Here is a 26475-nt window from a genome sequence, read left to right as displayed (position 1 = left end):
GCACCCGCAGCACCGGCATTGCCATCAACGAGGGCGGGCGTGCCGCCTCCTCGGCTCCTCCCCGCCTCGTTAAGCCGAAGACGGAGCCGGGGCTCGACACGACGCGGCCATGAAGTGGGCGAGGGAAGATTGGGCGTAGCTGGAGATGGAGCGCCAGTGTCGCACCCTGGCGGAGATTGCCGCGCACCGCTGTAGGCGCGACGAAGGGGGTGTCATCGTGCTTAAAGACAACGACGAGGACGCGCCGCCACCGGCCAACCCTGTCCGCCTGGGCGACCCCGGGCAGGGGTCCAGCAGCGTGAAGAAGGAGAAGGACGACGGCGGCGGCGGCGCCGACGGCGACTACGCCGCGTTCAGCGAGTTCTTCGGCCTGTAGTCGCGGCAGTGTGTTTTTTTAGTAAATTTTATGTTTTCTATGTAAAAAAACTGTGGAATGCTCGAAGTTTATGTCCTGTTTGTCAAATTTTAGCCGATTTTTTTTCAAAAAGTTTAAAAAAGGGTGTCTGGGGCGACCCTAGGGGCAGCGGCTGGGAACTCGATCGTCCCCAAGCCGATTTTTTGCGCCTGGTCGCCCCTAGGCGGCAATTTTTGAGCCCCCTGGGGGGCAACGGCTGGCGATGCTCTTACACTTGCGGTGACGGAGACGTCGTTCTCACATCTGGCCCCACTTGATTTGTGTCATCGCTCCCGCATACAGCCCTGGCCGGCGCCACACCGCTCCGCCTGTGCCTACGTGCCACATAGCTTGAGCACATGCGCCCGTCCACCAAATTGCTGTTCTCGATGCGAGTTAGGGTAAATTTAGATGACCAAACAAAGTGCAGAATGTAAACTAAAGACTGCATACTCTTGAACAGACTTTATTTTGACAGGCTCTCTAAAAACACAAAAAGCATGTAGTTTAAGGGCCTGTTCGGTTATCCACCGGCTCCACGAAATTTCAGGGATCTGCGGAGCATCTATTTTGCAGCTCCGCTAATTTTAGCCTACAGCTCCGTCGGCTCCGCGAGTGGAGTCTGGAGTGGGGGAACTCCGAGCACTTCCTAATTAAGGTTTGTGGATCCGCCCAAGGCCGAACATATATAAAGAGAAAATAGGTCCGGGTGGAGACGCTCTCAGATTACCACCCAAGGCCTGAGACAAGAGCCGTGGCAAAAGACCACCGACCAGATTTCTCTAAAAAAAAAGACCACCGACCAGAGACCGACTGGCACATGCAACGGAAAAAGAAACAGCGCGAGGCGGAGGACCCCGGCCCTGGGAATGCTCACTTTTTCCCTCGAAAGTAAAGAAAAAAGGAGAATGCTCACTTTTGACCTGAAACATCATTAACAAGCCACCACCTGCACCACAGACCCCACCCGTACGTCGTGGGTCGCATCTCGGTCGGAGTAAAGCAAAACGCGCTTGACGAGCTCAAACAGATGAGGCAAATGCACCCTCCAATCGACTGTCGACGATCGAGAACGGACCTGCTGCCCGAGAGGCCCGGCAAATTAAAGGCCTCCCTCCCTATAGCTAGTCCCTATCCACCAGGATTGGAGGACTCCATTCCAATCCTCACACCAAGGGCGTTCACTGAGTGAGTGAGAGTGAGAGAGAGAGGATGAGCTCCTGGAAGGCTCTGGCCAGAGCAATCCTGCACACCTTGTCGAGGTTGTTTATGCCGGACGATGTTACTCGCATGGCCAGTGTGCAGCTGTGGGTGCTGCTGACGACGGTGCTACTGCTGTTGAGGTTCATCGCCGACTTCTTCGGGCCATGGTTTGGGAAGCCGGACAGGATGTTTATCGTCCTGACATTGGAGGTGCTGAGCCAGAACTTGGTGATGTACACCATGGGACAGATGCAGCTATCGGGTGCGAGGGTGAACGACTACTTCCAGGTGTGGGCGGTTTTGCTGGTCACCTTGCAGTACAGCGTCAAGATCGGGCGCCCCTACACCCGGTCCAAGCAGGTCCCATTGCTGGACCTCATGTCCTCCTTCTGGTCAGCCAATCTTCTCCGGGTGCAGACCTTTGAGCTCCTCAGGATCCCCCTCTGGTTGATCTGGTCGCTTAATGCAGTTCGCATCATCGTGCTCTTCGTCACCACAAGTAAAGGGGAGACTGAAAACCAAGAGAGCATGAGGCTGGTGAGCGACTACATGAGCTATGAGGACGATCTCCCTGGTGCAGCTGGTGATGAGCCGGAGGAATCAGAAATGACAGGGTGCAAGTACCTGGTGCATGGGGAACACCGGGTGCTCAAGGAAGTACAAGAGGGCCGGCGGGAGGGGAAAGGAAGACTATCTTCTTGCTTCAGAAGGGAAAGAATAATAATCGAGTCTGACAGGAGCTACAAGATTCAGTTGGATCCAGATGGTGTCCACAGGGATCAGCTGGTCACCGTGGAGAAGATATGGCGTGACACCAGCAAGAGCAGGTTATTGGGAGGCGCACGAACAGCAGACCCTGGCAACCAGTGCAAGGACCTGTGCCTCTCGTTCGCGCTGTACAAGCTGCTCCGCCGCCGGTTCTATGATCTCCCGGTGCATGAACTCACCAGGCCACATGGGAAAAGGAAGATCCGCAAGCTCGTCTTCGACTACATCCTCAAGGACGTCGAGAGGGCGTTCCGCATCACAGGGGTGGAGCTGTCCTTCCTCCGGGACCTCTTCTACAGCAAGCACGCCACCGTGTTCGCCGGTGGGCTCATGGTTCCATTCCAGAGCCTGCTGCTGTCGCTGTCCTTGGCCGCGGCGACGGGGTACATTTCGTATCCTGCCCGATACATACCCGAGAGGATGGATCCAGCAGACCGCAACAGGATCATACACGGCGTGTTCATCACACGCCTCATGGTCGGCATCATCGTCCTCAAGGAGCTCCTGGAGATTTTTCTCTATGTGCGGTCACGGTGGGCCAAGGTTTTGCTGTTGTGCAAGTACGTCCAGCATCAGTTCTTGCGGCGTCCGGTGATGGAGATGGCCGTGAAGTTCATGCTGTCTTTGGGCAGCAAAGACAAATCAAGTCAGAGGATACATCAGCAGAACCTTCTGGTTACGTTCGGTGTGCTGCCTCTGCTCAGATGGAGGATGCTATTCAAACGAGGGAAAGCTACTGGAAAAACCGCCCTGAAAGATTACACCAAGACTGCAATATTAGATTCGCTCAAGAAGTTGGAAAAGGAAGGACTAGCGCTGGATAACTACTTCTCAAACGCCTTCAAATCAAATGAGAGGGTGGTGAAGTGGCCAAGAAACCTCAAGGTAGACACCCACATCATACTGGTCTGGCATATCGCCACCAGCCTCTGTGAGATCAACTTCTTCAGCACGGTCAAGGAGCTCAAGGCTGTGCAGCAACCGCGGCCTTTTGTGGACGATCCAAATGGAAATAAACGGAAAAACTATGAATCTATGTGGTCTGACCAGTACGCAACTGCAGCCACCTTGTCCAACTATTGTACCTATCTGGTCAGGAAGGCACTGGTGCCGGATAACCCCATGGTTGCCGGAATGGTCCTTGACGAGGTAATCAAAGAAATTAACAAGGTTACTTCTCAATTCAGTAAAACTGGGCTTAGTAAGAAGAGCAGTCCAATGAAACTGGGAGATGTGTACAATAGCCTTATGAGGACAGTCCACAAGCGTTGCAAGAACACTGATCACTCTAGGAGATGGGGCTGGGGCCCAGACGAGGAACCAGTAAAACCAGAGGAAGGCGATCATGTGGAAGAAGAGGAAGGCGATGAAGACCTCCACATTGCGTGTTCCTTAACAAGGATGGGTGCAATGCTTGGGAAGCACTTGATAAAGGTGTATCAAGGCCACGCGGCAGACCTGTGGAGGGACCTGGCCAACTTCTGGACGGGGTTCCTCCTCCACTTGGCCGTGAACACCAGGGCAGCCACGCACCGGACACATCTCGCCGCCGACAATGAGCTCATCACACAACTGTGGGCACTGCTCTCGCACGCCGGCTTTCGTGGGAACGCCATCCACCGCGAGCAGGGCCCAGACCAGGAGGACGTGCCTGATATCAACCAGGTAGTCAACTAACCAATGAAATTTTCTTACTCGACTCATTGCACCACCCGCCAGTAGACTTGTCGTAATTCTTTTCCTTGTGTTTTTGGGTGTTTGTTCGGACTGCCATTATTTATCTTTTAATTTATGTGTGTCTACTTCAGATTGAAAATCCAGCACCGTGTATCAACAAAGTTGTAATCATTATATATTAGTCGAAAAAATCCGCATTCCTCAAATTACCACTGAACCGTTTATTTTTTTTGCGGGGTTTCTCTCTTTCTACCTATATGTACTAGCTAGCTTGCATAACAAGGCCGCGGGGTTTGTGTTCCTCGATGTCACTAGTGGATATCCAAATGAGTCAAATGACAATGCATGGTACTGTGCAGAAAATATGTCTTGTGTTGTGGGACCTCTTTTTGAGTACATTGTCAACTTTTCTCCAACAGTACTGGCACTACCTGCTAGTAAAAAATCCAAAAAATTCATACATATTCGTATCCAAATGTTAGTGTTGGAGGTGTCCAAGATCAGCTAGCTTAAGTTAGATCCATAGAGAGGAAATGATTACCACAATTACCTTGATCTAAAGATCTTCCCATCTTCTATCCTTCTTTCTTCCTTCTTTTTCTATTAGCTTCTGAGCTCTGTACATCGAAAAAGCGTTTGCCCGCTTTAAGTTTCGAGCACCGCTTGGATCCTTGAGCCATCATCCACAGTCAGGAAACCGGAGCAGATAACGGAGCCAACTTGAGAGAGAGAATAGTAGACAGAGGAGCCATGTCATCACCAACACCTGGAAGCCAAGCACCACTCTGTGAACCAGCTCCATCGCCAAGACCCCTGCCCCCTCGCCTTGAATCATAGGGCGCCGCATCGTCAAACGATGAAGAAACTCACCTAGAGCCTAGAAGGAAACAAATGACAAAAACGCAAGGAAAAGGCCTCCAAACACAACTTCTCGCAGAGGTAGCTCGCCAAAAGAGTACCATCACAGCAACGGGACCATCAGTGCAAAGAAAAGAAGCTACTGCCAGCAACCACACCCTAACCAACGGCAAGTAGGGACCATGCTCACACGATAGAGCCTCCAAGGAAGGAACGACGCCATAGTGCTCACATCGTCCTGTCTAACATGTCGGACTAAGGGTTTTTACCCCGAGCCCAAGGTGAAGGAGACAACCCGAAGGTGCCGCCTCCAAGGAGGGGAACGACGCTCACGAGCATCTACGTCACTGGCACCGACAACGTCGTGCAAAGCTTTCTCTTTGGAACGAACCTCCTACCACTTACAGTCCACTACTGGGAAGAAGGTTAGCGATGAAGACGAAATCCCCAAGATGTGCAAGGAGTTGCCTACATGTCAGCTCCTACTCAAGGATGCCTCCCATGTGGGTTATTTCGCCGCCCACATGGCAAAGATAGACCATCAACACCTGCATGGCCGCACCTTCCACAAAGGCACCACCATGCCCACCTTAGAAATTCACCGTGTCGAAGCCCGACAAGCCAACCTAGCCTGCCATCCATAGAGAACTGGACCACGGATGCACAGCCCGCCAGCCCCACAGTGTTGTTGTGTGTTTGTTTTTCTACAATGAATTGTCAATTTATGATGATATCTATATATGGATTTCTTTTGGATTCTTTTAAGTTCTTTGGTGGATGATTTATAGACATATATGCACTCCAATGTATTAGTCTTACACTGACTATGTATGATGAATGATCTCCAAGAGGGAGTTATGTATGTTAGTTGGGTTTCACCTTGCAAGTAATCTATCTCAATGAAAGAAAGAGAAAAAAAATATTGTATTGTGTTACTGTCACTAAGAATAGAAAGATAGTTTGTCGAGTGTGTTTTTCCTACACTTGGTTTAAGAGGGTCTCCGATGAGAGGCTGGCGAAAAACACTCAGCAAAGAACTGGGCAGTCGCATGTTTAAATTTTTGGATAAAAACTCATACACATTTTTTTCTAGCCTCCCCTCTCATCATCTCTGCCACCTCCCCCTTCCTATTTGCAAGGTAGACCCCAATACTAGGCATCGCGAGCTTAACTACCATTATATTGTACCTATCTAGTAATGCACACTATGGAGGTGTATGACACAAGATGTGTCAATGGTTTGAGTAGCTATCTAGCTGTGGACACGCGAGAGCAACAGGAAAGTCACCGAGAGTAGTCACAGAGGAGAGAACCATAGGATCAACAAGACAAAAGCTGCGGGCCATCGAGGAACCATGCCCGGCAACCGCAAATGAGAAAATGACTGGGTGCCCATGGCAGCCTTCGCGCCACTACTGCTAGGAAGGGACCACAATCCCCAACCGCCGGATCATAGATGTCGCACCACAAAAAAGATAGTTGCACATGCCATCGCCAAGGAATACCATCCAACAAGAATGCGGAGGAACCAAGCACTTCCCACCACGCCAACACCGTGGTCCCTCAGAACCTGACACTGTCCAAAGCTCCCGACTTTATCAACCATACTCGAATCCGAAAACATCCCCAAATAACACCTCGAAGGACGTCACAACGCGCAACGTGATGTTGCCGCCCAATCCGAGACTGATTTTAGGCTTTAGCCCGGGAGAGTGGAAGGTTTTGGAGATAAAGGGACCATGACCGTGCCTCCGAGGAGAGAGATAATGCATGAGAGCGATGCATCTTCCCCGCTGGACCAGCTGGCCTAGATCGAGTTTCCCCCGATCCCGGTCTACACCACCATCCACCCGACAGGCCAAGATTCGGTGGCAAATGGCTGCTATCAACAAGACCAATGGGGGCACTGAATGAAGAGGAGGGAGCACACACCTAAAGATCTAGCGAAGAAGGGAAACTCAAGGCCAATTCGGGCGACCCGCCACACAAGTCGGGGCTGCCACCTTAGGTCTCGATTCCACCGCAGGGGTGAAACGATGAGAGCCTTGCCGCCACCGTCACTAGCGCCCACGTGGGGCTTCCTCAATTCTATGGTTATATTTACCTTCAATAAGTAGTCATGTGAAGTTGGTTTTCGTTCAATATTTTGAGTATATGTTATGTTGTTCTGCCTCTAGTGGTGTAGTTTGAACGTTGACTGCATGACAGTTCACCATGTTCGGACCTAGGGGAAAGCATTGTGGGATTAGTTCGTAGATGTTGGGTTGAGGTAGTGACGGAAACCTAAACCTCAGTTTATAAGTTGTTTCGTAAGGGGGTACTTTGGATCCTTTGGTTTAATGCTATGGTTAGATTCATCATAATTCTTCTCTTGTATTTGCGGATGCTTGCATGGAGAGGATAATCATAAGTAGGATGTATGTTCAAGTAAAAAACAACACCTTAGGTCCGGTCCACCCACAGAACAACTTATCAAAGCAATGCATGCAAGTCAATGAATCATGGTGAAAGTAACTAGAGGAAATTCACGCGTGTCCTCGAGAATGCTTTAATCACTATAAGAAGAAGTACTTCCGGCTTGTCCTTGACAATATTAAGGACTGGGTCACCTTGCTACTTTGGTTACTCGTTACTGGCTACAGATTATTTTTACTATCAAACTATCTGCCACAACTATCTTACAACACTTGCAAAGAATACATTGCTGAAAACCGCTTATTAATTCCTTCTGCTTCTCGTTGGGTTCGACACTCTCTCTTACAACAAGGACAACAATTGATCCCATATACTTGTGGGCATTAGCCGATTTCTTCTTGAAGACGTCGTCATGGTGCTCCTCTCTGTGTCTAGGTTCTGGGTGAAAACCTTTGTCCATTCTGAACTCGACAAGGGGGGCCAATGGATGATATAAAATATTGGAGGGGGGCAAACAGCAGTATTAGTAGCATTTTGTGCTAATAATATATCTAATATAGGAGTGATTTGAGACAAATAAATTTCATCACGTGGGGAGCCATCGCCCTAGCCCCCCCCCCTTCCTCCGTCACCGACGTAGATCTTAGTAACATGTACTCCTCCGTTCCCAAATATAAGTCTTTCTAGAGATTCCAACAAGTGACTATATATGGAGCAAAAGGAGTGAATCAACACTCTAAAATATGTCTACATACATCTGTATGTTGTAATCCATTTGGAATGTCTAAAAAGACTTATATTTAGGAACGGAGGGAGTAATCTAAATGCATGTCTAGCTATATTAGCTTCCCTATTACAATATTCAAGCATAGCTTTGTTAAAGTCTATCATAAGCGTGTTGCAGGCCGCCGATTAAGATGCCGAGAAGCCGCCATCATTCATAATTTCTACAACCCAATTGGTTTCGATGATGAATTTGTTACAGCCGATTTACTTGGCAAGTTCAAACCCCTCCCTGAGAGCATCAGCTTCGGCCATTGTTGCATTCACCACATGAGCCAGATACCTTTGTGCCCCTCCTAACAATTTCCCATTTTAATCATGGATCACCACCCCGGCCCGTTGCGCGTGTTCCTCAGTCTTCATGGAATGAACCATCCGCGTTGATCTTTAGGACACCCTCTGTGGGTCTAACCCAGCCTTCCGGAAGCTTTGCATTCGGTTTGTGACTAGCGACTTGGATTTTTTTAGCTAACACTCTGATCGACAAACCTTTGGACATGAGTTTGGATAGTCTCACCATGCACAGCCTGGCTCCTTTCCCACCAAGCATATACTCTGTCAGAATTAATCCGGCTAAGTCCAGCTCTCCAAGCTCCGGTACAGTGCCGCCACTCCTGATTATATCTTCTAGCACTACCGTGTTATTAGTTAGAGATAAGGAGAGATACAGAAAGATTTGGTTTAAATCAATAATTACTTTTCTTGTACTTCAATCTCTTCCCACATTGTACTTTATCTATATACAAATATCTTCTACAACATGTTTTAACGTGTCTGAATATATTCGTATATAGATAAATTTATGACAACCATTTTGGGACGCAGGGAGTAGTAGTATATGCTTGATATCTTCGCATCCGTTATAACAAAGGGGGCAGCTCCCATCATTACCAACATGGCGATTCGCCAAAACTGCATGACCTGGGTGTTCACCAGGAAGACCCCTCCATTTAAAGATTTTAATTTTGGTTGATACCTGCAGCTTTAACAAACATGATCGACAAGCCATCAGCTTTAACAAGCACCAAGCATCACTAAAAAAGTGTCTCGAAAACTAAAGTGCAGCAGAGGAGAACCTGTTGCATCGGGCATATCCATGCATGCCAGGATGCAGAAAATGTCTAAAGCAAAGCAAATAAACATGAATAAATATGCTGGGGCCACCCAGCTTTATGTACATGTTTGGACCAAGGAAAGAAAAAAGAAGAGCAATCGTCCTGCTCTGGGTTAGTACCAAGCAACATGCTGAGCCTTTAATGATGCAAAGAGGAAACATGCATGCATACATGCCATGGAAATGGCATCTCTTCTATTGCTGAGAAAGCTTATTCTTCAATATGACAAGGTATCAACTTAAACATACGCCAAGAATCACTCAAGAAGCGTATCACACACTAAAGTACAGTAGCGCGAACCTTTTTCATCCTCCAGTCTTGCAGAATAGGGCTAGGAAGATACATCTACCGCACACCCTTGAACCAAACTATGTGCGATGCATGCATAAGAAGTGGTAGAAAAATAAACTCATGTCCCCGAGCCCACCGCCGCCAAGGTGGAAGAAGGCTGTAGCAAAGGCCGTGAACACTGCCGGCATTGGCAACAAAGCATAGAATTTCATTGGATTAGTGATATGTAGTACTTCCATTATGTTTAAATTCAGCATCATCTATCTATTATATATAAAAAAAGTGGTTGACAGGTTAACGAAACAAAAGATAAATAAGCTAGAAATTACCACAATAATTAGAAACATCTGGTCGTTGATTTGGTGGACCCATAACTTAACAGACGTAATTAATGGATTAGATCTAAGAGTGCTTTATCTCAAAGAGAGAGAGAAAACTGCAGCTATCCATAGGAAAGCATGTACATGCGGCTCTATCCTAAAATAAGAATTACGTGCAGTTCTGAGATTTAAAAAATATTAGCATTACCTTACGTGCATTCATAGGAGGACTTTCTTCAGGAAAAAAATAAAACCTACATGGTGACGTGCATGGAAAGGACTTCTCTTAAAAAGAACAAATCTACATGCATCCATGACGTGGGCATATTGCTTTCTATATGTGTACATGCATACATGCTTATATGGATGCATAAAGAAAAAATATAGTACATGCACTGCCGCTAGACAGGAACATGGACTTTTTTTTGTATTCATAAGTTTACAATCGGCCAGTACAAGATTAGAAATAAAATCCGGACCACATTGCAACCAACAAGCGGTGCTACGGGTCGTACGAGCATAAATGGCGAGACAGTGTGCTACCCTATTTTGGACTAATGCCCCTCTATATGCTACATGCATTTTTACTTAGATATATGGACACATGAAAAAAAATTGCAGTAACTTGATCAAGTCCGATGGTCATGTTGTTACGCTATAGTTCCTCCGAATATATTTCCTATTGAGCGCTCCAGCGTCTATTCCACCAATGTGGAGCGAAGCGGCCAAACGAATATCTAATTGGTAAATTTATCCACCATTGCAACATAATGGGAATATTCCGCCTTTGACTCTTACCCATTATGTATTCTAGCTTCTAGGCCACACATGTCATGTTACATCCATGGACGGATAGATCAATCATCCATGCATATATTTATGTTAGTATCATCTATGCGCCAAGCAAGTTTGAGAAATAATTCTTACATACTTTCTCCGATCAGAAGTAGTGATGATTCATACCCCGGGTATTTTGTGGATCGTCTAAATCTGCAAACCTGCATCCAACATATGTATGCTCCCATTAAACCTCAAGCATAATCAACTTAATCTTTTGTATGTGTGAATACGATATATATATTAAGAGAACATTAAGGACCCAAAAAAAGAAAAATACTTTAAAAAATCCGAACATCTAACCATTAATTTCTGAAGATAATTTCCATTAATAAATCTTGAACAACCAATGTAAAAAATCCTATCCACCGTCACATTCAAACTTCATAATATGCCCAAGACGAAAGATAAATAAGCTAGAAATTATCACAATAATTAGAAACATCTGGTCGTTGATTTGGTAGACCCATAACTTAAAAGACATAATTAAGGGATTAGATCTATAAGAGTGCTTTATCTCAAAGAGAAAAAAAACTGCAGCTATCCGTGGGCATACTGCTTTCTATATGCGTACATGCATACAGGCTTATATGGATGCATAAAGAAATAATATAGCACATGCACTGCCGCTAGACAGGAACGTGGACTATTTTATTGGTAAATAGGGAGATTTATTTAATGTCCACAAGTTTACAATCGTCCAGTACAAGATTAGAAATAGAATCCGGACCACGTTGCAACCAGCAAGTGGTTCTACAGGCCGTACGAGCATAAATGGCCAGACAGTGTGCTGCCCTATTTTGGACTAATGCCCCTCTATATGCTACATGCATTCTTACTTAGATATGTGGACACATGAAAAAAAATTGCAGTAACTTGATAAAGTCCGATGGTCATGTTGTTACGCTATAGTTCCTCCGAATATATTTCCTATCGAGCGCTCGAGTGTCTCTTCCACCAATGTGCAGCGAAGCGGCCAAACGAAGATCTAATTGGTAAATTTATACACCATTGAAATATAATGGGAATATTCTGTCTTTGACTCTATCCCATTATATATTCTAGGACACATATGTCATGTTACATGCATGGTCGGATGGATCAATCATCCATGCATATATTTATGTTAGTATCATCTATGCGCCAAGCAAGTTTGAGAAATAATTCTTACATACTTTCTCCGATCAGAAGTAGTGATGATCCATACCCCGGGTATGTTGTGGATCGTCTAAATTAATCCGCAAACCTTTTAGTGCATCCACCATATGTATGCTCCCATTAAACCTCAAGCAATAATCTACTTAATCTTTTGTATGTGTGAATATGATATATATTAAGAGAACATTAAGGGCCCAAAAGAAAGAAAAATACTTAAAAAAATCCCAACATGTAACCTTTAATTTCTACATATAATGTCTAATATTAAATCTTGAACAACCAATGTCAAAAATCCTATCCACCGCCACCTTCAGACTGCGTAATATGCCCAATCAAGAAAAATGCCCAAAACAAGTCGTAGCACCAAGTATAAAAACAACACACCAATGTCTCTTCCATATCCCCTGCGCCAGCCAGCCATCCTCCCTATGGTTTTGCGGCAGCTTGCCCGGGCGGTGGGGCCACAAGTGAGATCAATCGAGCCTCTCCTCTAGCCGATCATGTGTCTTCACCGTAATACCATAGTTCTCTCCCCTGTGCCATTCCTTTGCTGTTGCCATCCTTTGTACATATACACCGGAATCTAGCCGACCTAACATTGCTTCTGCTTACCGCCCATCAAATAAAAAATCTAAGACGACAATTTTAATGGATATGTATAATACTTAAATACACTCTAACTTTATATACGAAACTGAAAAACACTTACAGTAAATAATCATTAAATTACAATTAATATGACAATTAGGCACATCGATAGCAAACATACATATGCTTACACAAAAACAACGAGAAATATTTAATAAAGGAAAATAACAAATCAACATGACAAAATGCATGAATAATAACACAAATATAATGTATGTGATAATAAAGAATGTTAGTACGGCATGAATAATTAGCATGTAAATGATAAATGAATAACACATATATCTATATATCAATAAAAAAACATGCCTAAGAGAAAACTATGTTCGCAAAAATATTAAATTTGAAATGTTATCACATTTTGTTTCAGTTTTTTAAGACAAATCAAATAATATGCTCTCATCATTGAACTTTCTAAAACTCTAGCCCGCGCATTGAGCGGGCCACTTTGCTAGTTACAATGAAAACCACTTTATATCTCCAAAAACCACCCAAGGGGCACATTTATTCCAGTTTGTATAAGTTCAGTGTTAAAATAATCTGATTTTAGCATTTAGGGGATAAGGATCCATTAGGATGATTTTAGGGGCCGACGCGCACATGGTGCCCCGACTGGGCTAGCCCATCAGCAGGCCATGCACGCAGTACTGTACGGGTGTCAACTATCCATGTTTTGTACTGCAGCACGGTTTTCTGTATTGTGGTTGTCCGGTTACTATAGAGGTCCAGTCTACTGTAACATTCCGTCTACTATACCGAACCGGACACAAAAAATCACCGTTTTTTTTGTTTTTTCTTGTTTTGAACATGTTTGAAATCCCATAATATTTTTTGAACAAGCAAGCATTCTTTTGAATTTGCGAACAAAATTTTAAAACTGGAACATTTTTCGAAAATTTGAACTTTTTTTAAATTCCTGAATATTTTTCAATTCAACAAACTTTTGAATTTTCAGACAAGTTTCGAAAAGGGAAATATTTTCTGAAAACACTGAATATTTTTTGCATTTATTAACAAAATTTAACACAGGAACAATTTGTGATAGTTCTGACCAAAAAGCACGAACATCTTTTGAAATTAGCGAACATTTTCGAAATTTATGAAAAACTATTGGAAATATGGAAGAATTTTCTTAAAATTCTGAACTTTTTATGAAATTTCGAAACATTTTTTTGCCATTATGAACAAAATATTTTAATTCTGGAACATTTTTTGAATAACTGAACATAAACACGAAAAATGCAAACATTTTTTGAAAACAAGAAGAATTTTGAATGTTCGTGCCAATTTGAAGTTATTGAAGAATTTATACAACTAAAAACAAAAAGAAAAAACAGAAAAAAGAACATAAAAGGAGTGAAAATCCGGTTCAGAAACCTTCTTCTCAAAAACAGGTTAACGGTCCTGTAGCCTGATCAGAAGGGCGCTAATATGTCTCGCCTACAGAGAGACGAGAGGAAGTATAGCACAAGGCGAGCCCCATCACACCGCTGACCACAGGCCACGGGCCTTATTTTCTTCTCTTTTTGTATTATTTTATTTTACTTATATTTCCAGATATTCTATATTACAAAAAATAATTTACATAAAGATTTGACAAAATGTTAATGAAACATTTAGAAATGTTAAATTTGTATAATAAAATGTTTATCATGTATACAAAAATAGACAACATGAAATGTGTATAGAAAAAATATTGACCATGTATTTAAAAAATATTATTCCAAGCATTTTAAAAAATTGAACAAGTGTTTGAAAAATGTGAAACTTGTATTTGAAAAATGTTAAATGTGTTTATAAAAAATGGACCATGTATCTAAAAAATGTTAAACTTGTATTTGTAAAATGTTAAATGTGTATAGAGAAAATCTTGACCATAAACAAATACTGTTAAACTTGTGTTTAAAATATTTTATATGTGTATAGAGAAAATGTTGACCATGTATTAAAAGAATGGTAAATTTGTCTTCGAAAACTGCTAAATGTGTATAGCAAAAATGTTGATCTTGTATTAAAAATTAATTTTGTCTTCAAAAATGTTAAATGTGTATAAAGAAAATGTTGATCATGTATTCAAAGAATGTTACACCTGTCTTTGAAAAATGTCAAATGTGTATGAAAAAAAGTTGAGCATGTAGTCACAAAGTATTAAACTTCTCTTTGAAAAATGTTAAATGTCTATAGAGAAAATATTGACAATTTATTAAAAAAATAAACTTATATTTGTAAATTGTTAAATGTATATAGGAAAAATGTTGACCATTTATTAAGACAATGTTAAACTTGTCTTTGAAAAATGTTCAACCCCTATAGAAAATATGTTGACCATGTATTTAAAAAATGTTAAACTTGTATCTAAAAATGTTAATCAAGCATGTGAAGAAAAATGTTACATGTGTATAGGAAAATACTTGACCATTAATTCTAAAAAATGTTAATTTGCTATTGAAATGACAATCAAGCATATGAAAAATTGCATGAATGTGTATACTAAAATGCTGAACATGTATTCAATAAATATTAATCTTGTGTTAGAAAAATGTATTAACTACATACCCAACATGTGTATAGAATAACAATTACACAGAGAGAAATTAAAAGAAAACCAATGAAAAATGACAAAAAGACGTGAAAAAAACCGAGGAAAGATAAAGAAAAGAAAAAAAATCTAGTGAATGGTCTTGCACACGCTCGCTGTATGGTGAATGGGCGGGCCCAATTCATATCGCTAGTGTGTGATTCAACAACAATAATTGCAGAATGCGACCAAAGGATGGTGTGAGCCAAACAAACTTGGGCCTACAACATCAGCGTAGTAGTCGCGCTTTGGAGTAGCACCGCCGCTCGCCGATGACTAGTAGGCGGCGCGGATCCGAAGCCACTGGTAAAGACGAGGCCCGGCCCTCTATGTTGTGGTACATCACGGTAGCGTGTACGGACTACACAATGTGTAGAGCAACATTGGCTAGCCCAAACTGAAATGTCTCCACACGGCTCAGGCGTCGCTCCTCCATGCCAAGAGAGAGACGACTAGCATCGCTACTCGCCGACGACTAGTAGGCGGCATGGATCCAGAGCCACCGGTAGAGACAAGGAACGACCCTCTGTCCTGTGGTACATCACCACAGCGCGTACAGGCTATACAATGTGTAGAGCATCATTGAATGAATGAATAATTCAATCAACAAAGTTGAGCAAGAAGATGCAAAACTTATGATCTCCTCCATTGTCGCCCGCAATGGCCACCTTGCCTCCAGCCAAGCAACCGTCTCACAAAACTTGATGACGATAGTTTGGATGGTGTATCATCTATACGATAACAACCCCATATTGCGTCGTTGGATGATGTGCATGTCGTATGGTGCAATGTGCTTTTGCGCGTGAAACAAATCATGCTATGACGGAGGACTCCGGTGGGCAAGGAATGGCGGCCGCCATACCTTGATTTGGTGGAATGAAAATTTTATACGTACGCATCTACTTCCATCGCTGGATATCCTCGTTTTTTTAGAAGCCGTTGGATATCCTGACTGCCATGCAACACTGGGAAATGTCGCTACGAGAGCGAGAGGCCGTTCGTTGATAACTGGGCCCCGCAGACGTAGCCCACGAACAAACCGATCATCCCAGACCCCCACGAAGCCAGGACATGATGCACGAACCAGCCATATCGTTGACACAAAAACTACACTCGCACGCAGCAACAATCCTAGAAAGCACGACGGTGAGGCGGATGACGGGACGAACGGATGGCCGACAACGGCCGTGGGCTAGGCGTTGTCGTCGAGTAAGCTTGTGCAAAAACAATAACTTAAGAGTTCATCACACCTTATTTTATTTTTCGTCCTCCGCCTCTGGAATCATGCATGTGCTGCCAGAAGAGCCTCTTTTATGCATGTCTATCCGCAGACACGGCCACGCGTCGCACAACAACTCATCTTCCATACTCGAGCACCCCGCCATCCTTTGTACTTTAAAAAACGGCATGCCGTTCGAAGATCTCAATGGCATTTGATCAAACACCTGCCGATCGTGGTGTCTATCATGGACGTCCTCGACAGTGGAGGAGGAGTGTACTTGGCTACGAATGGGTCCTGGGTGGGCGACGCCGTCATAAAAGGCGAGTGGGCGTGTCAGTGCTGGTTGCAGAGGTCCGGGAATGCCTATGTGACAGCCGGGAGGTACATCGGAGGCGGCGGAGGAGGAGAGGATGCAAAGCAAGAGAAGAAGAGGCGGATTGGAAAAAATGAGACCGGAAGGGAGGATTCAGTGCGTCAGGGGTGTCGGAGTACTACGTGGCTCCTGTCTGGACTCCCGCAAAGCCGCGGCCACTTTGCTTCGAATTTGCGGGAAAAGTGCATTCAGACCGCTCACAGACCGATACAGGACCGTGATGGATGACAGAACATGTCTGAACCGGGCTATCAGACATAAGCAGGGCTGGTTTACGGGTCAGCGTTGAAGATTGTACAAAATGGTATGCCGTAGGTGATTCTGACGTAGCCGGTTCCAGTTGAAGCTTGAAGCTTATATTATTTTGAAGGGCTGTTTCAATCCTTATTTACAAATCAAAAGGGTAACTAAAGTCTCCTTTTGTTCTAGGGTAACTTGCAAGCTCGTGGGCAGCTCCATTGCTATCTCTTGCGACCTTATGGCAACTCCAACGCACAACCTCTACTGGTCCGGCTGTGTTCGTCTGGGGGTAAACGCACACAAAAGGCGGCCCAATGGGCGGGTGCAAACAGACGAACGTTCGTTTTCGTCCATTTTTGACCCATTCCCGACCCAACTTTGGGTCATGTTTGCGTTCCTACTCCCACTTATTCTTAAAAAATGATGTGAGTGGCTTATACTAATCAAATGTACAAGTAACTGACCCTTATCAAGCTTCCCACACATAGTGTTTTGATCTAAGATTGCAATTCTTCCATGTTTCCGCAGTAGCATATTGTTCCATGGAGCTAGGGTCCAAAATAGGAATCAACAAGTGTTTCCACGACTCTACCGCCCGGCCAATCCTGTTCCACTGAATCCCCTCCCTTTTTCATGGCCACATATCTTTATGGCTAAGGAGTGGATTCATAGTTCGGGGTTTCCTAGTCCCAGGTTTATTCGTAACCGGCTCCCTATCCAGGTCTTCCTCCTCAACAGCTATCTTTGTTTGATGGTGTTCGCTGCCAATGCAATAGTAAGAGAGTCCAATCTCTGAAATATAGCATTTGATCTCCTAAGTAGTAGTAGTAGAAGGCCGCCAACTCGACATCGTCATAACCAATTTCAACTAAACCTGCATGCTCACTGGTACTTTGAGCCAACCAACTCTTTTTCGATATTGTGAATTCCTTAACTTTTTACTGGCTTGCTTGTTTGTAAGCTCCACAGGCGTGCCAAAGAATGGAATCGAGTAAACTTAGGCCAACCGATAAGTCATCTTTGTGTAACTTCCCATATGCCTACTTCTAAGCTAAAGTAAGGAAATAGGGCGAGATAAGCAAGAATGAGCCGACCGAAGATGTAAGGTTTGTTTAGATGTAGTCTTTGCGCTTTTCAAGTTGCTTCTTGCGAAATCAACTAAGTTCGAAAAAGCCATGCCCAGGTTTCCGGGAGTTTAGATAAGATATGTCAGCTGTTGGAGGATCAAACTTATCCGGGGGATCCATATATTATGAGGGAGTATAGAGAGGGGGTCTAGAGATAGTATAGTCTGTAGTGAACCTATTCATTAAATGGACTTTTCCCTTACCTCTCATCAGCTTCCCTTTCCCTCGTCGGTGCAGTGCCATCTGGATGCCTCATAAATAAATCAAGCAGGCCGGCTAGTAAGCGATCCCGAGGGGCTATCTTCTCTCGCATGCTGGTGCCTTGCTTAACTCAAGTATAAAGTGAAATTAAAGCCAAAATCAAACAGACATGCATGGACGGGCGGGACGCACGACCTTTTTCCCCTGGCCCGCCCATCGGGGACACAACCCACTTTTCTCGTCCTCTGCCCTCCCTCTGCCCTCTGCCCCCCCATTGCTATCGCCACCCCGTTTGTACCCATGTTTTCCCCGGTCGCGTTGCCTTTTTGCAAGGTCGTCCGAACCACGACCACAACATGCCATAGCCGGCCCACGCCCACGTTACAGAGGAGCTTTTTGCCGGTGTTCATGGTTCTTTGTTGCCGGTGGGAGAGAAGGTACGCCCAACGACGCCGCCCATTGACCCCAACAACTTCCGGCAGGCACTGCATAGCCGCCGGGTGCCCACCCGCCAACAGCAACCTTTATTTGCTGCCGCGAGGGGAGCTCGACATGCTGTTTCCGTCCATGTCTCCACCACGACCGCAAGGTGTTTGACGCTTTGCTTACACGGTACCATGGATAGCGGGGATGAGTATTTCTTTCACAACTTCATCTGTTGATCGGATGATTCGTCCTCGGATGACGAAGAGCTTGTGGTGGTCGCATTGTTCATAGATGACCACATTGCTAGGCAGCAACCTCGGTTCAGGGGATCAATCCCAAGTCATGCTCCGGCCTTGAACTGCAATAGGGAGAGCGACCATGCCCTGCTCTATGCCAATTACTTTGAGAATGGTCCGCTCTACAAACCACATCAATTCTGTTGCCGATTCCGTATGGCAAGACATGTGTTCAATCGTATTCAGGAGGGAGTGGTAGCATATGACCCATACTTTGAGTGCACAGAGGATGCGCTTCTTGGCTTCTCTTCTAGAAATGCACTGCGACTATTCGCATGCTTGCATATGGAATTCCTGATGATCTTGTAGATGAGTACGTGCATATGAGTGAGTCCACATATCTCCTCTCAATGTATAGTTTCTGCAAGACCGTGGTGGCAGTGTTCGGCCCTGAGTAACCGAGAGAGCCAACTGTCGCTGATACAGAGAGGTTGTTGGCGATCAATGTTGAGATAGGCTTCCCGAGCATGCTTGGTAGTATAGATGGTATGCACTGGAAGTGGAAGAACTGTCCATTTGCTTGGCAGGGGCATGTGAAAGGTGCCACTGTCATACTAGAAGCGGTGGCTTCACAAGATCTATGGATATGGCATTCTTTCTTCAGCATGGCTGGTTCACACAATGATATCCACGTGCTTCAACGTTCTCCGGTGTTTGCAAGGCATGCAGAATGCCACTCCCCAAAAGTCAACTTTGTGACCAATGGCCACCATTACAACAAGGGATATTACCTAGCTGATGGTATCTATCCTCAGTGGTCAACTCTTGTGAAGACCATACCCAATCCGCAAGGAGAGAAAAGACAAATATTTGCCCAAATGCAGGAGAGTGCTAGGAAGGATGTGGAGCGTGCTTTTGATGTGCTTCAATCTCGATAGTTATCGTTCGAAACCCTACATTAACATGGAGCACTCGGAAGCTTTGGGAGGTGATGACTGCTTGTGTGATTATGCACAACATGATCGTGGAGGATGAGCATAGTGATAGCATCTACGACTAAGGGTTTGATTTTCAGGGTGAAAATGTTGAGCTTGAGCACCAACAATCTGCAACGTTTGAATAGTTTGTCCAATTTCATCGTGAAATGCGTGATTTACATACTCATATGCAGCTCCAAGATGATTTGGTTGAGCACATGTGAACCCACATGGCAACCAATAGATCTATCAGTTCAAGTTCTTTCCATGCAAAACAATTTCGATTGGGCTGTAAGACTATTTGATATTGTTTTTATTTAGATTGGGTTGTAAGACTATTTTAGATGTGGAACTATTTGATTATGAATTATTTGCTATGCTTGATTTTAGTTCAAGGAATGCATAGACCTCCTCCGAACGAGATGCGGCCGAAATTCGGCCGCGCGTTGAGCGTACGGCCGGTGCATCCAAAAATCCGGGCGGATGCCGCCCTATTGCCATCCCCAAACAGACAAAATTCGAATAAAACGAACATCCATTTGAAGTCGTGCGTTGGAGTTGCCCTTACATACACAGTCTGCACTCCGCAATTTATTTTGCATCGGTCTCTTCGTCTCGCTGCCACATAAGCCCCAGCCAGGTCTCTTATCTGAATTCTTTGACAGCACCTCCAACGCAGCCGTGTATACTCCGTTTCAACCACAATCTGCCTTAGAACACGGCCTTATCTTTCTGCACGTAGAAGAAAAATAGATCACACCATTATTGTCCCTTTCTGAAGCATCAGCACTTCGCTTCCAAGTAGCCTCAGCAAAAGAACATAAAGGAGGTCACCGCTAGCCCCGTGTCCCCCCCCCCTCCCGCGGGCGACCCAGGCGCCCAACCCTAGCCGCCGCCGAACCCAACCCCCACCTCCTTCCTCTCCTCCCGCCGCCGCCGGGCAAAGCCCGCGCGGTGCCGGCGACGGTGGGATCTCGTTGGACCTCGCCTAGAACAAGGGCCGCGGGGGGCTGCTTCTTCGGGCGCGGAGGCGGAGCTCGGCGGCCGGCGCGTCGGGTGGCGCGCGCTGGTGGTCGGTGCGGGGCGGCTCGGCCTGCTGTCCGGTGGCGGCACGTCACGGTGGAGCGCGCGGGCCGGTTGCGGCGCTGTGTTCTTCACGGAGGTGCTTGTTCTGGTCAGATTCGCGCCGGCTGATCTGAGGAGGCGGCCTCGCTGGGGCGGATGGCGCTCCTCCGGCGGCGGGGAGTGCTCGTCGGTGAGGTAGACCGGATCTCCTCGGCTGCGCGGGCAGCGAGGTCCCGGTGGGCGCTGGTCATGGCGCGGGGAGGCCCCGGGCTCCCCTCGTCAGATCGGAGGCGATCTGGTCTGCTCGTGTTGCATGACCTCCGGCCAGCCTGGATCTCCGGCGTGCACGCGCATGCTGATGTTGTGTCTGGTTCAGAGGTGGCGGCAGGGTGCTTGGCCGGGGGAAACCCTTGGCCGCCGGTGGCGGTCACGGCGTCGATGGCGTCTCGGACGCCATTCCCTCCTTGGTGGCGGCGCCGAGGCTAAACCTCTCCTGCCTCTCCCCTTCCCCTGCGCCCGGGTGAAAACCCTAGCCTCAGTGGCTAAGCGGCGGCGGCACCACAGTGTCGTCACCTTCTTGAAGGCGCCGACATGGGCATGGGGATGATGGATGTGCATGGCGAGCTTATTTGGTTCCTGGTGGCGGCCTGTCTGATCTACTGCGTCGCTGCTCCGGGCATGTCTCGTGACTGCGATGCTTATCTTCCAACCGTGTTTCTGATGGCGACCTTGCCCTTCCTCACTTTGTAATTGCTGTGGTGAAGGGTGCTGGTGACAGTGGCAGGAGCGCCCTCCTCTCGTCGCCCATGGGAGGCACGATCAAAGGTGTACAATTTCAATTTCTTATGTCATGTGTGTAGAATGGAATTCTATTGTTTTTGGCAACCTAGAAAATTCTTTGAAACTATAATGTCTGCACCACAAAGAATAAATCTTTTTACATTCAAATTAATATAAATCATGTGAGCACAAAATATAGTACAACATTTCAACGGAGAAAACAAATACTCCTTTTGAGGTAACTGCCCCCGCGTCGTTCCTTTGCGGGCGACTCGGGCGGCGAAACGCACCGCCGCCGCCTCCTCCCCTCGCCGTCGCCTGAGTACGCCGGCCGGAAATCCCGTCGTACCTCCGAGGATGGTGACGGCGAGGCGTCTCCACTGTTCGCTGGATCAGGATGGAGCGGGTTGCCAGTGCATGCGTGCACTTGGCGGCTCGTTTGCGGAGCGCGGGTGGATCTGGCTCGCTAGAGCCATGGATATGGCATGCAGCGGCGGATCTCGCTGCTTGACACGAGGTCCGGAAATATGGATCGGCAACCGCTTGTGCCCGTCCACACCAAGCCATCCACAGATTGTCGACTGCTCCTTGCGACTAGTGAAGGCAAGTGGCGAGTGCGGCATCTGGCTGGGATGGGGCATGCGTCGGGCTCTCTGCTAGGAGGTGGACCATGGCGGCGAGGTGCTGGACTTCCGCGTGGCGGTCACCGGCCGATGGCGCTATGGTCCATGGCGGTGGTGGTGTGATTTAGATCCGGTCGGCCAAGCGGGGTGATTGCAGATTGTGCTAAAGTGACCTCCTACGGCTCCACGACAGCATTGGTCATCGAAAGATCTTCAGGTGGAAGATCTAATGGTTGACTTCAGCAGTGAGGTGCAAATTATGGACGGTAACTTGACACAGAGGGTTGGATGTGTAGCGGCAACGGTCGCATCACATGTAGCTGCTGGGGTTGGGAAAAAGTGGTGGCGACAACACTTGAGTGGCTTCGATGGTGGTGCAAGTTGAGCATCTGGTCACGAGCTCGGGGGTGAAAGCTTTGGTCTGGCCCGAGTTGGTTAAACCTGGCAATGGCGATGTTTTTACGTCGTTACCTTGTTGAAGGCATTGCTCGGATAAGCTCGGATTATTCTTCAGGGTGAAAACCTAGATTCTGGCCTTGGTGGTTGGATCCGGTGGCGACGGCGCATGAGTGTCGCTCCCTTCTTGAAGGTGTTGCTGTTGAAGAACCTCGCCGTCAGTGTGGTGTTATGAGATGGTTGGTGCGGATATGATCATTGTTGTAATTTGTCGATCACAGATCTGATTGCCTTAGGTTTTCTTTTTTCCTCGTCTATGATTAGTTTTGGTCTTGAATGACTTTGCTAGTTGTCAGCGTGTTTTTTTATGCGTGTGATGGTGTTGGCTGTGTGCATCCTAACTATGCAGAGGCTGGGTGTGTGCTCTTTAGTTTTGTATCCTCTTGATGCTGTTTTTTGAGCCAATAAAATCAACCCTTTATCGAAAAATCGGTGCTAGAAAGAAAATTAGACCTTTTAACAACATCAGCTTAACAACAGCTAGCACATAAGCCAATCAACACAAGCAGAGAACAACTAATTGACGAGCGCTCCTTCGGAAGCCTCTTAACGATCACTTGTGATCGGCTGAGAGCGCGCACGCTCTCAGCCGCCGCCACGTGTAGCGCCCTGGGCGCTTCCTCCAGATTTTGTTTTTTTTTAATTACCCACACGCGTTATCGGCTTTTTAGATTGTTTTCTCCGGGGTTTTTTTTGAACTTTTTACAAAAAAATTAGAAATTTTTTTCTCGAGAAAAAACAGGTTCTTTTCTTCCTTGAGAGGTACGGTTTTGCTTTCATGAGAGGCATGGTTTTGCTTCTGTGGGTGCGCCTCTTAGAAACGGAAAAAAAGAACGCATTTCTCTTTTTTTTCATGAGAGGCATGGTTTTGCTTCTGCGAGAGGCACGGCTATGCCTCTCGAAACAAAAAAAACGTGTTTTCTCTTTTTTTTCGCGAGAGATACGGTTTTGCTTCTGCGAGAGGCATGATTTTGCTTCTCGAAAAAGAAAAAAACACATTTTATTTTCTTTCTTGAGAGGCACGGTTTTTCTTCTGCGAGAGAAATGTTTTGCTTTTGCGAGAGGCACGACCTGTGCCGCCCGTGCCTCTCGAAAATGAAAAAAAACATGCTTTAGCTTCCGGAAAGGGGAAAAAGTGCTCCCGATTCGGTTTTTCATCCAGTTTTTTTCCTGAAAAAAAAGTTAGTCAAAACCTACCAACATGGAATCTAATTTTGAAGATCTCGGCGCGAGAAATGCAACCGTGAAAATGGTTCGAGATCTAGACGCATGGTTTAAGAGATAAAACGTTTTGAATAAACAGATCTACAAAAAAGGGGAAAACTCTCAGGTTGCGACAAGTGACGCACATGCAACGCGCCACTTGTCACAACCTGGGAAGATGGGAGTGACTTTTGGAAGAAGTACTTCTCAATTAGTAATTTCGACACAAGCATACATTTCATTGTTATTACATATTTACATGCAATCATTATTTATTTTCTGCTGCTTTGGATGATTGGATTTGGATCAAACCATACATACACAGCAAAGCAATCTTCAATTCCCCTTATCGAAAGGACATGGCATGTTCTTAAGAGGCAAAATTCATCATAAAAGTTTGGTCGATCATCTTGTATTTATCCATTGAAAAGGGTTAACATGTACTCCCTCCCTATCTTAATAGTGTCAAAAAATGTCTTATATTATGTTACAGAGGTAGTGCTACATAAAAACACAAGCACATGGGGAAGATGCTTAACTTGTCAATTCTGGGCGCAGATTAGCAGCAAGTGGTCACATAATCTAATTGTGAGGATTAAGTAGCATACTGGGGCTTATTAGAACAAGCACCAATCCCTACTATTCCCTTCGTTCACTTTTGTAAGACCTTTTAAACATTTAAGACAACACCTAAAACAGTTCAGTTACAGCTGTCCTAAACGACTTACAAAAGTGAACTGAGGGAGTATTAGATTTTGTTTCTCAAACAAAATTTACACATTCCCCTATAAAAAAAATAGGCTTGGATTTTGATTCTAAAATAAAGTAGACTTGTGCTCGGCAGCCAAAAGTAATTCCATAGGAGATTCGCTTCATATAAGGGAGAGAACAAACACCATAGGTTCAGGTAGTGTGTTCTTTTGACCATGAAAAATGATCAAGACCAGTCATGGAGCTGACGATACAGAGGATGGTTCTTCTGATCCAAGTGTGTGATACAGCCAGCAAACATGTCGAAGATGAAGTGCCTACACAGGGAGCAACATATGCAATTATGCATGCATAACCGTGAATCCGATGCTGCCAGGCAGGGGGTATATTTTTGGTGCTCTTTACCTTTCTATTGCAGCCATGATGAAAGACACTGCAGTCTAACTTGTCAGCTCAAGCAGAGACAAGCACACCCCGCAGAGCTAAGCCTTTCAAACTCGAGCAAGTATTCCTCAACTGAAGAGCAAGTACATACAGAGATAAAAATCAACATATGCTTCAGTGGTACGTATACATGTATAGTTCTGGGGAGCAACCATTCAACCAACCACATTTGTTCCGTTATATCGGTTTGATAGTGGAACCAGGAACCCGGTTTTGAGTCATGAGAAAAATACATACAACAAACCAGGTGTTGTTTTCTGTACATGTATTCAGTTGAAAGTTCACCTGACGAAGGATCCCTTGCTCAAGCACTTTGCACTAGACTAAAGCAAGACTGCACTTGAAACTTGTGACTTCCAGGTTCCAGGCCAACAAGAAGGACCAGTGAGCAGTTAAACAGCAGAGCAGACACTGACCGATTTCGACCCCTACCTTACGTCTGCTTATAATTCTTACGGCAATGCTACACGTATAAACGATTTACAGGCTTTTATAGGATGGTTAATCTTGATTGGTCAATAGGTGAGCGGAGCGGCCCACCTCTTTGAAAATCAGGGAGGAGAGATTTGTGATTGGTTGTTAGATGGAAGGAGCGTGTAAAATCGTTTAAGTCTTTGTATGTCTAGCATTTTTGCCGCTCACCTATTGACCAATCAAGGTTAACCATCCTGTTAAAACCTGTAAATCGTTTGTACGTGTAGCATTGCCGGCTAGCAAAAATGCTAGACATACAAAGACTTACACGCTCCTTCCATCTAGCAACCAATCACAAACCTCTCCCCCCTGATTTTTAGGGGGGTGGGCCGCCCCGCTCACCTATTGACCAATCAAGGTTAACCATCCTGTAAAAGCCTGTAAATCGTTTGTACGTGTAGCATTGCCGGCTAGCAAAAATGCTAAACATACAAAGACTTACACGCTCCTTCCATCTAGCAACCAATCACAAACCTCTCCCCCCTGATTTTCAGGGGGATGGGCCGCCCCGCTCACCTATTGACCAATCAAGATTAACCATCCTATAAAAGCCTGTAAATCGTTTGTACGTGTAGCATTGCCGGCTAGCAAAAATGCTAGACATACAAAGACTTACACGCTCCTTCCATCTAGCAACCAATCACAACCCTCTTCCCCCCTGATTTTCAGGAGGGTGGGCCGCCCCGCTCACCTATTGACCAATCAAGGTTAACCATCCTGTAAAAGCCTGTAAATCGTTTATACGTGTAGCATTGCCGGCTAGCAAAAATGCTAGACATACAAAGACTTACACGCTTTTACACGCTCTCTGACGTGGATAAGTGCCTTACCGCCCGACCACCTAGCGGTACGCTGTCTAACCCTACCGCCAG

At 45.6% G+C, this 26475-nt stretch overlaps 1 protein-coding gene across 1 annotated transcript; it reads left to right on the top strand.

Annotated features, from left to right (window-relative positions):
* Window positions 1-1484: 1484 nt before the first annotated feature.
* LOC147957184 (uncharacterized) lies at window positions 1485-4179 on the top strand. The gene has a single exon (XM_087536137.1). It carries the CDS (start codon window positions 1607-1609, stop codon window positions 4040-4042), a length of 2436 nt encoding a protein of 811 aa, XP_087392263.1. The 5' UTR covers window positions 1485-1606; the 3' UTR covers window positions 4043-4179.
* The last annotated feature ends 22296 nt before the right edge of the window (window positions 4180-26475 follow it).

The sequence above is a fragment of the Triticum urartu genome, chromosome 7A (genome assembly GCF_056163025.1).
Source record: "Triticum urartu cultivar PI428250 chromosome 7A, HENAU_Tu73, whole genome shotgun sequence".
NCBI lineage: Eukaryota > Viridiplantae > Streptophyta > Magnoliopsida > Poales > Poaceae > Triticum > Triticum urartu.
The sequence above is the reverse complement of the archived record's forward strand: the minus strand, read 5'-3'. Positions and strand labels throughout refer to the sequence as shown.